This window comes from Branchiostoma floridae, chromosome 4 (assembly GCF_000003815.2).
Source record: "Branchiostoma floridae strain S238N-H82 chromosome 4, Bfl_VNyyK, whole genome shotgun sequence".
NCBI classification, from domain to species: domain Eukaryota; kingdom Metazoa; phylum Chordata; class Leptocardii; order Amphioxiformes; family Branchiostomatidae; genus Branchiostoma; species Branchiostoma floridae.
Genome location: NC_049982.1, coordinates 27,701,795 through 27,717,694, shown reverse-complemented (window position 1 = coordinate 27,717,694; position 15,900 = coordinate 27,701,795). Strand labels below are relative to the sequence as shown.

At 40.7% G+C, this 15,900-nt stretch overlaps 1 protein-coding gene across 4 annotated transcripts; it reads right to left on the bottom strand.

Moving 5' to 3' along the window:
- Positions 1 to 977: 977 nt before the first annotated feature.
- LOC118413527 (eukaryotic translation initiation factor 5A-1-like) lies at positions 978 to 13,794 on the bottom strand. Of its 4 annotated transcripts, XM_035817049.1 has the most exons (6): positions 13,726 to 13,772; positions 10,170 to 10,211; positions 6,115 to 6,262; positions 4,389 to 4,493; positions 2,824 to 2,958; positions 978 to 2,265 (listed from the first exon to the last, which is right to left on the bottom strand). In XM_035817049.1, the coding sequence occupies exons 3-6, from the start codon at positions 6,244 to 6,246 to the stop codon at positions 2,197 to 2,199; spliced, it is 441 nt and encodes a 146-aa protein (XP_035672942.1). In that variant the 5' UTR covers positions 6,247 to 6,262; positions 10,170 to 10,211; positions 13,726 to 13,772; the 3' UTR covers positions 978 to 2,196. The 4 variants fall into 4 exon arrangements, with proteins under 4 accessions (XP_035672942.1, XP_035672943.1, XP_035672940.1 ...); XM_035817050.1 differs by lacking the exon at positions 10,170 to 10,211 and having other exon boundaries at positions 13,683 to 13,794; XM_035817047.1 differs by lacking the exons at positions 10,170 to 10,211; positions 13,726 to 13,772 and adding an exon at positions 12,559 to 12,687.
- Between the last annotated feature and the right edge of the window lie 2,106 nt (positions 13,795 to 15,900).

The window sequence follows — 15,900 nt, the reverse complement described above, 5'->3', positions numbered from 1 at the left end:
CACACTAAAAAACTGTACTAAATACTCTCTATGAATTTTATTCACTACCCGCTAATTTAACATAGCTACTTTGACCTTGAATTTTGATAAGTAAAAAGCAACATTTGGTAGGAAAGTATGTTAGATTATATCAAAAAGAACTACATAACTGATAAGTTATATAAATAAATAAACAAATCATATTTTTTTAAATTTTGCTGAGCTATATTAGGAGCAAACATTTAACCCCCAAACCACCGTATGGGGCCAAAACTGACCCCAGAGGTATATCGATATGTGCCATTATGGCATTTCTGGTTGAAAACAAATTTCCTTCCATGAGTTTGTTTGTATATATGTCTTACCAACTGTAAATTTTGGCTTTCTCATAAGCAGAAGCCTTTGGCCTCCATTGCACTGTTATGTTCTTTTTACAATTAATTGTCTTGTATTTATTGTTTTCTTTTGAAAAAGGCACTTTACATAGCTCGCTCCATCTCGGTCTGGGTACCTGACTTCCGTTGGGGAGCTGAAAGGCGGTAAAAGGGGCGGAGTTGGTCTCCGCCCCTCACTGCCGTGCCTAGAACACAGTTGATGACTACCGACTTTAGGACTATTCTCCAAACAGAGGTTGAGTCGTGAAGATATAGTAGTATATTCGGGATGTTTGCCGTGAGAGGAGTGAGCCGGTAAAAATCCGGACTACTACTCTATCTCCGCGACTCAACCTTTGCTCGGATATGTAAATGCAGAAATGTTCGCGGTGGATTAATGTTCGCGGTTTTCGCGGTGACCACTTCACCGCGAACTTAAAACCACCGCGAACATTTTTCTATTATTGTATTAGACTGCAGTCTATGGTGTAACCGCGAAGTTAAATCCACCGCTAAAAGTCCTTTTACCCGCTACCGCGAAATCAAATCCCCGCGAACTTAAATGCATTTACAGTAATACTTTGCTTTTTTCTTTACATTATCAAAAACAGTTACAAACTCGCCTTGTGATTTATGTGCTTTATTGTATTTCTGTGTGGTACATTCTTGAGGTAAATAGACAAGTTTGTCTCACAACGGACACAGATTGATGATTATTCAGTAAGTAAAACTCCAGAAACGCCAAAAAACAGCTACTCAAGCAACGTAATGGATATCGTTCCGGAAACGGTCAGATATTTCAGATGACATTAACCATCTGACGAAAGATAGTGGATACTATCTGAAACGTCTAACCGTTTCCAAAACCATATCCAGCTGCTTGAGTAACTGCGTTTTGGCGTAGATTATTTCCTGGATGTCTAACCTTAATCGACGTAAAACTATATTATAGAATAATAATGGTTTATTCGGATGTAACAGTTTTGCCACATTGCAGCCAAGGGCTGAATTGCGTGTTGAACGTTACAGTTTGTCGTTGAAATCGTCAATAGTTAAGTAACATTTTGCTGATGACCAAGATGGATAAAATACATCTAGCGTTACACTAGTTAAAAATATCGATCAATAGCACTAAATACACTGCTTAAAAATATCGATCAGTGATTTTAATAACAAAACTCCCTATTACCGAAGTATCCATCACCACGAAAAAATCAAAACTATTTTATGTCAATAATAAGACCATGAAATACTTCGTTAAAGTAGTCGCCACATTGCAGATAATAGTACAGATTCTACACCAATCCCAATTATGTTTTGATCCCTTTGGAAAACAAATGGACCCCCCCCCCCCCGTAGTCTACGGGCTAGTTTTGTGCTCTTTCGGGGTAAATTTCGGTATTTAGACTTCCTATTCTTATCAATGGGAAACATGGCAGAAAGAGGCTGTCAAAAAAAACCTCACATTTGCATGGTTGTCCGTCCTCTAAAGGGTAGTTGGACGACAAAAAAATGAAAAAATTAAGGCGGAATTATAATATACGCCATCAAAACATAGGTGGTGACCTTTTCATCCCTTTTCACTGCCTTTAAAAAGCACCAAAACACCTAACTTCTAAAGCCTACTGCAACCACAAATATCACTAAAAATCTGTTTTTCTAACACAACATAGAAGCTAAAACCCTTACCAATAATATGCACCTCCAAAATCCAAACATATCTCAAGAAAAATATTTCTCTACAGGCACTTTTGCCAAGGGTACCTAATCATTTTGAGTAGGCTGAAAGTGGTTCATCTGCACCTGTCCGGAAATACTCAAATTTGCCCTTTGGGAATCAACGCTAGTCTTTTTTAGCTATCTTCTTGATGGCAAAGACCTTCTCCTCACCACAGGCGGACAAAACAGTAATCTACAGGGAAAAAAGAAGATTCTCGTCAGTTTTATATGGCATCATATTTCCCGTATGCACCAGTACAATCATACACGTATGAACCAGTGGATTCTCCGAGCTGATAACTGTATAAAAGTCCAACTAGTCTTCGTTTTCTTCGGCACTAAAGCAGAATACCGTTGATGTAGATTACAACTGCTGCCCTGTCCAAAGCCGACTATGCAAGTCAGCTTTTAGATGATTAAAACTATTATGCAAAGAAACAGAAAAAACTGTAGAGCGGAGTTTCCCCATTGCACAGTATTTGAACACACAGTAAAAAAAATCACTTCGTTTTGTCTCGGACAGTTGGTAAATGCCAAAACTCAAGAGATCTTGATAATGCTGCTGTAAAGACGATAGAGTATGAATGAAAAGAGTCCCCCTTTATCATGTTAATAGTTTATGTTTCAGCAACGTTAGAAGTCTTAAATCTTTAGATTTGTGCAATGAAACTGCGGCTCTGCAGTTACATAAACAACTTAATAAAAGCAAACTATGAGACAAGATTTGAAGGAGTAATGAAGCAAGAGTTACCGTTAATTCGTCTCCATTATCAAACCGACTTTGTATCTCGTTGCGAAGATCGCCCTCTGGTACCTTTAGGTCTTCTTTCATATCTCCGTTCTCGTCCATGAGGCGCATCCTGAAGCCATCCTGAATATCAATCAACTAGAACAGGAAATATACCAAACGTCACCTATGTCCGTTGTTGACAAGATTGTGTCTGCGAAAAACAGACATCTACAGTCTAGGGGTGGGTACCGGTACTGGAAATTCAGGTCCAGGTACGGTTCAGGTTCAGAGCATCCGGACCTGATCCGGACCTGGACCTGGACCTGATTCAGTATGTGAAAACTTGTGAATAGACTGACAGTGTACTCACAACCATGGTCCATTTCACTACAAAGAAATCTGTTTGGTGGAGTATTCGACTCACATTGGCGTTCTTAAATCCTACATGGCTAACAGCATCTGTGCGATTGACGGCAAACCTTGGTAGAAATGACTATAAGCTTTACTCTACTTCGCTCCTGTTATTTTCATCGACTGGTAAGCGCCAAAACGTGTGAATGCCTGATCAAGTTACCTTTTCATTTTCTAATACATCCAACATCCGGTCCAGCTGATTTTTTCAGGTCCGGTTTTTCCGGACAGGTCCAATAAGAAAAACCGGTTTTTTACAGGTACACTATACCGATACCCACCCCTAATCTACATATTTGATCTCGTTCACCTAAGCAATCATCAAGTCAGATCACCCCTGGTACTGTTCCTGTACTTTGTGTAAGGCATAGGTCACATTCCCAAAGTGAGACCCGGCCTGGCAGCTTCAAAGATATCAAAATACACCAGATCAACATAAGATTCATTTGGGGATAATTTATGTATATTTCTACGTATACCTTCACATTTTTCATTTCTTTAAACGCCCGATTTGGAAATACGATCTAAGCCTAAGGTGGTTTCTGTCTGTCGCCAAATTCAGTAAAGGGTCGTGACATCACGATTAGCCACGTGTAAAACGAGCTAGAAATTGTCAACTGTGACGTTTTACAGTTTTCTGCTTTTCCCGATGAACGAGAGTTTCTAGACCTCAGACCTACATGTATTGGGTGTTTTAAGACTTTAACTTGCAGGGTATGGCGTTACTGAGGAACAAGATACAAATCTATCAAACACCACAGGAAATTTTCCTTACACCCTCGGTGTATTTACAATAGTCGTCCTGGATATATAATGCCCTTAATGCCGCCCGCACACAAAAAGGGGCAACAAGACAGGATTGTGTGCTGTTATTTGTAGCACACCATTTTTAACCTACAAAATTGCTGTTTGGCACATTTTTAAAGAAAACGAGCCTGTCATTGCGTTGTGCAGCCGAAGGTTGATTTGCGAGCTAGGAATTGTCAGAACAGGTGAATCAAAAGGATCTTGGGACTGCAATTCGACCCTAAGTCAGGTGATCGCAATGGACAAAATTGCACGTATGGATAAAGGTTATGAACCACTCACGCTGTCGTGTGCAGTGTTACGAGTGCAGTGCGTGTGTTGAGTGCCTCCATGTTTGTGTTGTCCACCTAAAAATGGTTACACCTTACCGTATATTCAATGTGCTTGACATTTGGAACGTCACAGTCATGGGTGCTGGGAACTATAACCTCGTACTTGTCACCAGTGAAGAGGTCAACTCCAAATATGGCAACCTTAAACAAGAACGATAATGAAAAACTTACCATAACGACGACTATATATATATCTCATTTACATGTTTTTTTTGTATACGGATGAAATCCCAGTCATTTTCATTTGTGGTATCGTACACTTTTTACAATTATTAAGCAAATAAGATTATAATATGCTGGTATTTTGTCTGTTTATGGCTTTCTTTTCCTGTTTCAAAATTACACAGGCATGAGAACCATACTTTAGCACATAAGACTATCATGATAATTTAGAAATCAAATGAGGTCCTGAAATGCAGAATACGCCCTTAGAATAGTCACCTCCCAATGCTCCAAAGTCTGAAATCCCAGGTATTTACGTAAGGCCACAGCAAGTACATTTTATTGATTACATCTTCTGCAGACTCCAAATTTATTGAGGGAGGGCGAAAAAAACATGATATCAGTAAAAAAAACAAAATATCTAGATTTTAGAAAAGACGTCATGAACTTTGTAACGGAAATTGAAGCAACAAAAGATGCTCTCACATTTAACAAGTCTTTATTTTTGTATTTAAGAGGTGCACAAAATGACACTAGTGTGGTAGACTGGTCTCAATTACCAAGTTGACAACTTCACTCATGGCTACTACATTGGTGCCACTTTTACTTTCTCACTAGTGTCACTTCTACAAGTACCCTCAATACTACCACACGATATATTTTACCAATTTGGTTCTTTCTCATGTTCACTATCTCCGGAGGGGAAAGTGTTTTTTTTTCTGTTTCTGAGTCATTCGTAAATTAATGATCTCACTGATGTCATCAATTAAATTTACTTGTTGTGGCCTAATTTCTATGTTTCTTAGTACTTTACATTGATTATGCAATATGTGTCATTTCGTCTATCGATGAAACTCTCATTTTCAGTTACATACGAGAGTTCAGGATGAGTTTAGAAGCAGAGTTTAGACCGTGCATTGGAAAACCGCTAAACAGAATGATTGTGATCCTTTCTCTCCTAAAATAGAACTAGACAGGGCCGAAAGAATCCTTACATGCAACAATTAACGTTAGACCATTTTAAGGTTTGGCTGTTCTGCAAGTAAAAAGTGGCAACTAGAGTTCCACGATCTCAAACCCTCGCCAAGTGACGTTGACCTTTACAACTGACGTATTACACATAAATAATTCTCATTGATTTTGCAAAGAAGATCTTTATTTGTTATCAATTATATCAGTTGATGATCTTGTTGATGAACAAAAACATAAGCTGTCCAATGTACTAGATTTAGATTGGATGTCATTTCCCTTTTGACTTATCAATAAATCTCATTTATCTTCTTTGTTAAGTATACAAGTATGTATATCACTGCTTTGCTTTGTCTGTAATTAGCCCTCGGGCATGAACTTGCAATAGAATTGTTGTTATTAAATATTATTATTATCAAACCGATAACCGAAGCTGCCCTTTGTCGTGCGCGCTCAGCTTGCCGACACCTAATAATATATCGAACATCATAAATATTCATTCAGTAGTTCTCTCCACAAGCACGCAATCAATCAAACACGCCAATAAACAGACAGACCCACAAGCGAACTGCATAGAAAACATAACATTCTTGGCCAAAGTGATTCATACAACACCAATACAAAATTCTACCTTGCTACTGCCATGTTTCCCTTCTGTGGTTGTAGTTATCGCCGTGATCTTACAGGGACGGCCCTTCAGCATCACGTGACCAGTCTGCCTCAGGGCGGTGGCCTGTTGGGGGTAGGTAGTTTTTCCTTCCATTGTTTTATCAAATCAGCTGTTGGGAAAAAAACAAGACACTCAACTGGGGAGAATTCAGGATTGATGACGCTTTCGATTTGGTTTGTCAATCCCTAATTAAGATTTCCACATACTTCAATACAATGTAAGAAAGGAGTAGAAACAGATAGAAACAGCATGCAAACACCCGGGATCGAACCTGGGCCGGCATGCAGATCACAAAACCACCACACCAGAAAAGGCTGATCAGCCGATTTGCATAGCCGTTTGGCATGGCGCTATTTAAAAAAAAAAAAAAAAACACTGTTACACTAGTCCCCTTTTTTTTCAAGATTCGTCCTCAAATCTCCGAGTTCGATATCGCTGGGTAAACTTACGTGTGACTCTAGCCCCTTACTCACAATGTGGCGCATGTTCTAGCGGCTACTACTCACAGGGTTGGTGTGGGGAGCAATGTAAGAGAGGAGTAGAAACAGAAAGAACAGGAGTCTGAAAACTCAAACCTGCATGAAATGTTTTGTTTTGTGATAGTGCGTATGGTGTGTTAACGTTGTGGGGTTGATTTGGTTTGACGTTTGGCGAAATTATTCCATCATTGTTCTTCAGTTATACATTCAACGTTACCTATGGTAAACGGTGAGATCCAAAACTACACCTTTCTGGTGTCCTCCCCATTTCATTTTTATTTCCTATTGTTACACCTGCACCTGGCACATGCATTGTATCTCAATGTGCATATATTGGTTCACACCATACAGAGGCGACTGGAATGGTCACAGTTACTCTTTTTACTAGTTGTGGGTCTGTGCAGCCATCAGCTTCACATTTTACATTTTCTGCTGGGACACCAAGCAGATGTAGGTGGGGAACATTGTGACTAAACTGGCTCTGCAGCCCCAGGGCATGCTGCAAGGGGGCCCAAACTAATACCACTTCCACAATATAACTAACATTGTAAGGTATATGCGTCCCAAAAAATCGAGACCACAGCATGTCCATGCCCAAACAAAAATCAAACTTGAGCGTCAGTCAACCACCCATGCACCAAATAACATCGCGATCGCATGTACACGTTTAGTTCTGGAGATATAGCGCCGGAACCGCACCTTCCGCACCATGTATCAAATATCATCGCAATCACACGTTCTCTTCTGGAGATATAGCACTGGAAAGACCCTTTCACACACTCCCATGCTACTGAAAACTCAAAACAGATGCCGCAGCTGTCCCCAAGGAGGTTGAGAGAGAGGAAAGGAGGCCAGATCACTCCACATCAGGAAAAGGGGTGTAAATATATTTTTTTTTAAACGAACCACAAAACTGCAGAAACTTCTAATGCAAGCTAAAGCACAATGGCTCACACATTGCACAGGTAATCGCAATCAAAATATATCGGTCCGGAAAAACAAACTCCAAAACATGATTGCTACCAAAAACAATACCTGCTTTTTATCAAGCAGGTAATTAAGATGCCGACACCCGGGATCAAACCCTGGCAGGCAGTTCTCAAAACCAGCGTGCCAACCACTACCCCAGAAAAGGCCGATCAGCCAATTTGTGTAGTTTTCTGGCACTCCTTAAACCCCCACACTGTTGCACAGTTACCAGAAGAGGATGTCGAAACAAAAGGCCAGTGCTTAGCTGGGAGGATTTGGGCAAGCTAATCACCAAATCGCCAATCTCGAAAAATGGTTGCATGGCTAATCGTTACCGGTGTCTGATTGGTATGTACGCAACATGAAAAATGATTCTACATCTTCACTTATTTGTCTTTGATTGCATTTGTCATTTAGGTAAAACACAAATCTAAATGATTTTAAAAATACACATACCAAATTTAAGTTAATGAGCCGACAATCCTCAGAAGTGTCCTGTTTTTTAGCCAAGATACTGCCGTCTGGAGCTCGAAGTTTTGCCGACCTGCCCAGTTTGTGGGTTTGATAATAATGTGGTAACCAAGGAAAAATGCAGAAGAACCGGTCTAGTGTCCCTACTGAGTAATCATTAGGCAAAAAGCGGTATTGTTTCCCACAGAAAATATCCTAAAGCGATACGGGCGTCGTGTTATGCAAGGCAGGGGGTATTTCTTTATCGTGTCACCAAAAGGTTACATCGATGTTTACAAAGTAGATAAATATGACAACATTATAGAGCATTGAACACAGAAAACGCAACAGATATGGATGCCATTCGTATAATCGAATCAACGTGGCCGAATAAGATAGGTACCTCATGAAAATGAAATTTTCTGGTAACCAAACTATATCAACATAACTGAGAAACGTGACTACATGGTGTGCGGGTTCAACTTCTTATATAACTCCACTATATACCCTAGCTTAAAATCGCCACGTTAAAAATGACTGTGATTAAAAGAGATAAACAAAAACAGCAGCAGTAACCCTTGAGGCGCACACACTTCAGTGGCATCGTGGTGCGCAATCCGCGGGGAAAGCGTGTGTGATTCGCCCAGAACTCAGAGATCCTTGGTTTGAAACCTCTGATAAGCCCGGATGTTGCATTCTTCGGAAAGGCACTTTAACGACTTATATTTCACAAACAGCTGAATTCGTACCATACACCGAGGGTGCAAAGGGAATTTCCTGTTTTTTTTTATAGATTTGATATCTTGTTCCTCAGGAACGCCATACCCTACAAAAAAATTTAAGTCTGAAAACACCCAATACACGTCATGCAGGTGGGAGGTTTACGAACTCTTGTTCATTAGAAAACCGTAAAACGTCACAATTCCAAATTTTCAGCTCATCTTACATGTGGCTAATCGTGATGTCACGACCTTTTACTGAATTTAGCGACAGGCATATAATCCACCTTACACAGAGCACAAGGACAGTACCAGGGGTAATCTGACTTTAGTATTGCTTCGGTGAGGGAGAGCAAATGTGTAGATGTCTGTTTTACAAAGAAATAACCTTGTCAACAACGAGCACGAAATATGTTTCAGAGGTGACTCTTGGTCTATTTCCTGTTCTCTAGGTGCATAAAGTTGCCAATGGCAAAATGGATATCACGAACCGCGGAGAGTCGAGAAACATGAACCTGCCACAGGGCGATATTGGCAACGAGATACAAACTCGTTTTGATGAAGGACAACTCGTTACGGTAACTCTTCCTTCGTACTCCTTCAATTCTTGTTTCACAGTCTGCTTTTATTCAGCTGTAAAACTCTCCGTAACAGCTTGGATACGTTTGGAGAGACCCGCGGTTTCATTGCACAAATCAAAAGATTTTTGAATAGATTTAAAATAGATTTGTCCAATGATTTTGCACAAGATTGGCACAATGAATGATTGGCACAATGAATTGTCCCAAGGAGGTTGAGAGAGAGGAAAGGCCAGATCACTCCACATCAGGAAAAGGGGTGTAAATATTTAAAAAAAAAACGAACCACAAAACTGCAGAAACTTGTAATGCAAGCTAAAGCACAGTGGCTCACACATTCTACCCCCCATAGCAAAGGTAATCGCAATCCAAATATATAGGTCCGGAAACACAAACTCCAAAACATGATTGCTACCAAAAACAATACCTGCTTTTTATCAAGCAGGTAATTAAGATGCCGACACCCGGGATCAAACCCTGGAAGGCAGTTCTCAAAACCAGTGTGCCAACCACTACCCCAGAAAAGGCCGATCAGCCAATTTGTGTAGTTTTCTAGCACTCCTTAAACCCCACACTGTTGCACAGTTACCAGAAGAGGATGTCGAAACAAAAGGCCAGTGCTTAGCTGGGAGGCTTTGGGCAAGCTAATCACAAATCGCCAATCTCGAAAAATGGTTGCATGGCTAATCGTTACCGGTGTCTGATTGGTATGTACGCAACATGTACAAATAAAAAATGACTCTACATCTTCACTTATTTGTCTTTGATTGCATTTGTCATTTAGGTAAAACACAAATCTAAACGATTTTGAAAAGACATACCAAATTTGAGTTAATGAGCCGAGAATCTTCAGAAGTGTCCTGCTTTTTAGGCAAGATACTGCCGACCTGCCCAGTTTGTGGGTTTGATAATAATGTGGTAACCAAGGAAAAATGCAGAAGAACCGGTCTAGTGTCCCTTCTGAGTTATCATTAGGCAAAAGGCGGTATTGTTTCCCTCACAAAATATCCTAAAGCGATGCGGGCGCTGTGTTATGCAAGGCAGGGGGTATTTCTTTATCGTGTCACCAAAATGTCCCATCGATGTTTGCAAAGTAGATAATTATGACAACATTATAGAACATTGATCACAGAAAGCGCAACAAATATGGATGCCGTTTGTATAATCGTATCAACGTGGCAGAATGGAACTAAGATAGGTTTCCTCATGAAAATGAAATTTGCTGGTAACCAAACTATATCAACATAACTGAGGGGAAAAAAAACAGCAACTATGGAATACACAACTCAGTGGCATCGTGGTGCGCAATCCCTGGGGAAACCGTGTGTGATTCGACCAGAACCCTGATAAGCCCCTATGTTGCATTCTTCGGAAAGGCACTTTTAAAAACGACTTTCCTCACTTTACCCATGTGTAAATGACTACCCAGCTTCGGGTTAGGGCCGTCTTTCGGATAGGACGTTACCTGGAGGTCCCGTGTTTGAGGAGAGTCACGCCCCGGACACATTAAAGAACGCACTTATCGAAAAAAGTCACCCGTCGAAAAATGGAGGGGCCCTTCCCGGTGTCAGTGGTTCATATCCTTACAGTCCAACGGTCACAACTGGGGCAATATCTGTCATACTAAGGTGACTGTGTGCTGTGTACAAGCTACCATTTACACTGACCCTTGTTATTAAGCCCTACTATTGTAAGCTCCCCGCAATTCAGCCCCAGGCTGCGAAGAGAGAGTATTTGGTTTACTCCAGAACAACAACAGTTTATATATATGTAACAATGTGTTGAAAAAAAGTCTTGAGAGTGTCTAGATAACAGCATAACATTAGTAACCGTCGTACTATGAGAGTTGATGTTACCTCCCCTTTGCACACAGTGATCCAAGCACACTGACACCCGTTATAAATTTACGATTGAACAAAAGCCATCGCCGGTTGCCTGAAATGTTGTGATACGAAGTCTTTTAGGCCTCACTACAATCTCACAGACAGCAGTGTAAAAAAAATGAGGATATGGCATTACCGTTTTTTCTTAATCATGTTATGCCATGCAACTTTTAAACTTTTTGAAATTAAAAAAGTTTGTGCATGCCTTATTTGAAGTTATTGCACAAAAAATGTTTGTACATGATCTTTTGAAGGTCTTAACTTATAGATGAACTTGGTCGGAGACTTAAAATGATCTGTTAGGTACTTCAATTCAGGATGGTCAGTAGAGAGGTTGACATATATATTGTGTGCTCGCCTGCTCGGCGCTAGTCACCACACAAAGAGATAAAAGTCCGGTGCCATATTAAAATACTCTCAGACACTTGATATGTAAATGTGGGCGAATCTATTACAAAGGTATAGAGGGGTGATGCATGAGTACATTTTATCAGTCCATGTGCAATAGTTGTAGATTTTAGAATTACTTAAAATTGAGCTTTCTTGTGCTTGACAAATGCACTACTATTACCCGACATCCGTACATGTAACAGTCCATGTATAATAGTTGTGCATTGTAGAAATACTAATATTAACTATCCTATACTAAACAAATGTACCATTGTCAGACATATATACGTTTGATCAGCCCGTGTACAATTAAGTGAAGGTTGTAGAACTATACGTATTATATTGTCCATCAGTATTTGTTTTAAGAACAAATCGGGAAAATAGAAGGATACTGCCCTAGTTTATGGTGTTACTGATAACACAATAATGTTGTCATGGTTACAGAATGTTCATGTGTACCTGAACATGTGGATAGACTGCCATCTGAAGGAGGGAGGGATGATAATGAAGTCACTGTCACCCCAGGGGAGGGGGATAAAGCTTCATAGTACCTTTAGAGTTAGCCTGGTATCCAGACCGCCGTGCTATACTCGCTAATCACTTCGGGCCGGCAACCGATTAGCCCCGCCGCCAAACACAGCACGCGGGCCCTGATTACCTCGCGGGTATAGTTATCAGAAACTGGATGCCATTACCTCTGAGTGCAAATAGAGACTGGGGCTTGGACCTTCCCTGGCATAAGGATAATACATTACCGCGAAAGGGCTATAGTATAGAGCGAGGGACTGGTATCCAGGCTACTTTAGAGTAGTCACAGTGTTCCTAATGTATGTAGTACACTGGAGAGAGGGGGAGGAAGACTGGATCCTGAAGGTCTTTGATTATATTTGCCATTTAGGTAAAACACAAATCTAAAGGATTTTAAAAATACACATACCAAATTTAAGTTGATAAGCCGAGAATCTTCAGAAGTGTCCTGTTTTTTAGATAAGATACTGCCGTCCGGAGCTCGAAGTTTTGCCGACCTGCCCAGTTGTGGGTTTGATACTAATGCGGTAACCAAGAAAAAATGCAGAAGAACCGCACTGGGCGGTCTAGGGTCCCTTCTGAGTAATCATTAAGCAAAAGTCGGTATTGTTTCACACAAAAAATATCCTAAGGCGATACTGACGCTGTATTATGTGTGGCAGGGGGTATTCTTTATAGTGTGACCAAAAGGTTACATAAATGTTTGCAATGTAGATAAATGTGACAGCATTAAAGAACATGATAGTATCTCCAAAGATTTAATTCTAAATGTAACCAAGAGATTCAACCTTGGTTCTTACATAATACGTTGGATAGATGTGTACACGAAAAACTCACAAAGTTGTATTAATCATTGTGTTCATATGTCTGAATGGATCGACCTAGAAAGAGGTGTCCGCCAGGGATGCCCACTATCAGCCCTTTTGTTTGTCCTGGCAGTGGAGGTTTTCGCTCTGAAAATCTGACAGTCGACTAAGGTATTTGTTTCCCGTCTTGTGATAAAGTAGAATTACGCATTTTTCATTTTGCGGATGACAATATTTTGACACTTGGAGATAATTTTTCTATAATTGTCTCAAAATTATTGAAGACTTCTCATCTTTCTCTGGTCTAGTTTTGAACAGAGCAAAAACCGAAGTGTTGTGACTATGTTCTTTAAGAAACTGTGCAGAACAAATTGGTTATCTTAAGTGGACCGACTGTGCAAAATGCTTAGGTGTCAACGCCCAGAACTAAAAAAAAAAAAACAAGATTGGCAATGGAAAACATACATTGCCATGACGATGTTGGCTGTTGTAGGGTTTTTTGGCCAGTGCAGAATGTGGAAATAGCATTGGAACGGGTTTGGCAGGTAGCTGCGCGTGCATAGACTGGAACTTCCCTGTCGCACTAACCCTGGCACCTAGCCCACCTGTAACATAAACCTACAGCCAGCAGAAATGTACTATAGTCTGCAGTAACCTAAACCTACAGCAAGCACTACAGTATATAGTGGGGAATAAAAAATGAAGAACCAACTGTTTATACACATACCGCCTTAGAGTTGATAAGCCGAGAATCTTCAGAAGTGTCCTGTTTTTTTAGCCAAGATACTGCCGTCTGGAGCTCGAAGTCTTGCCGACCTGCCCAGTTTGTGAGTTTGATACTAATGCGGTAACCAGGAAAATATGCAAAAGAACCGGCCAAGTGTCCCTACTGAGTAATCATTAGGCAAATGTCGGTATTGTTTCACACAAAAAATATCCTAAGGCGATACGGGCGCTGTGTTATGTACGGCAGGGGGCATTTTTTTACATTGTGTAACCAAAATGTCCCATCGATGTTTGCAATGTAGATAAATGTCACAACATTATAGAACAATGAACAAAGAAAGCGCAACAAATATGGATGCCGTCCGTATAATCGTATCAACGTAGCCAAACGGAACTAAGGTAGGCAACTGATAAAAATGAAATTTGCTGGCAACTAAACTACATCAACATAACTGAAAATGTGACTACATGGTGTACGAGTTTAACTTCTTATAACTCCACTATATACCCTAGCTCAAAATCGCAACGTTAAAAATGACTGTGATTAAAAGAGATAAACAAAAACAGCAGCAGTAACCCTTGAGGCGCACACACTTCAGTGGCATCGTGGTGCGCAATCCGTGGGGAAAGCGTGTGTGATTCGTCCAGAACTCAGAGATCCCTGGTTTGAGTCCTCTGATGAGCCCGGATGTTGCATTCTTCGGAAAGACACTTCAACGACTTTTCTCACTTCAATTAAGTGTAAATGACTACCTAGCTTCGGGTTAGGGCCGTCTTTCGGATAGGACATTATATTAACTGGAGGTCCCATGTTTGAGTAGAGTCACACCTCGGACATGTTAAAGAACGCACTTATCGAAAAAAGTCAGGTATCTAAAAAAAGTCAGGAGTCAGTGATTCATATCGTTACAGTCCGATGGCCACAACTTGGGTAATTTCTTTGTCACTATGTGCTGTGTACAGGCTACCATTCACACTGACCCTTGTGATTTAGCCCTACCATTGTAAGCTCCCCGCAATTCAGCCCTTGGCTGCGAATAGAGAGTATTTGGTCTAGTCAAGAACAATAACAGTTCATATAAATATGTAATAATCTATTGAAAAAATATTCAGAGTGTCTCGATAACAGCATAACATTAGTAGCCGTCGTATTATAGGAGTTGATGTTACCTTCTTCTTTGCACTTAGTTTTCCACAGTCACTGACACCCATTATAAATTCACGCTTAAACTAAAGCCATCGCCGGTTGCCTGAAATGTTGTGATACGAAGTCTTTTAGTCCTCACTACAATCTCACAGACAGCAGCGTTAAAAAAAATTGAGGATATGGCATTACCGTTTTTTCTTAATCATGTTATGTCATGGAACTCTTAAACTTTTTGAAATAAAAAAAAGTTTGTGCATGCCTTATTTGAAGTTATTGCACAAAAATGTCTGTACATGATCTTTTGAAGGTCTTAATTTATAGATGAACTTGGTCGGAGACTTGAAATGCTCTTTTAGGTACTTCAATTCAGGATGGTCAGTAGAGAGGTTGACATGTATATTGTGCTTGCCTGCTCGGCTCTAGTCTCCACACAAAGAGATAAAAGCCCGGTGTCATATTAAAATACTCTGAGACACTTGCTGTAAATGTGGGCTAAACTATTAACCAACACACCATATACAGGAAAAAGAGAGAGTGGGGGGAGGGAGGGAGATAGATAGATGGATAGAGAGATAGATGGATAGAGAGAGAGAGAGAGAGAGAGAGAGAGAGAGAGAGAGAGAGAGAGATGGAAGGAGAGAGAGAGAGAGAGTGACGCTAAGATGACTATACCCCGTGGAAGTACGCCAGCTCTGCCCATGCCATTGATTCAGTTTGACACCATGAGGTCAATGACCGGTTACTTGCCGCTGCTACTGCGCAGATGGTTGCCAATACACCGATCCGTGACTGCCCATCACAATTAGCAGCTCAACCAATGAGAGAAGGGAATTTAGCGATTGCACCAATGGGAGCTTCACTGAGGCTTCCTGCTATCCTCGCAGTGGGGAAGGTCCGTGACCTACTTGGGAACAAACTTCCCATTCATGCCTTCTTCTCCCATGCCTGTAGGTTTGAAAGGCATTTCTAATCGAAACGTTCATCGAATGGATTTGTTCATGGTACGGTTTAACCCTATTCAGACCGGGCTTTTTTGGTCATCCCTGGACCGGGGGGGGGGGGGGGGCCTTGG

What these genes read in the sequence shown, in the direction of transcription:
- LOC118413527 (XM_035817050.1), bottom strand. Translation starts at nt 6,246, where the DNA reads ATGGAAGGAAAAACTACCTACCCCCAACAGGCCACCGCCCTGAGGCAG. An exon ending in GGAAACATGGCAGTAGCAAG is followed by an intron (nt 4,494 to 6,114) that starts GTAGAATTTTGT and finishes TTCTTGTTTAAG; the next exon opens with GTTGCCATATTTGGAGTTGA. An exon ending in ATAATGGAGACGAATTAACG is followed by an intron (nt 2,266 to 2,823) that starts GTAACTCTTGCT and finishes TTTTCCCTGTAG; the next exon opens with ATTACTGTTTTGTCCGCCTG.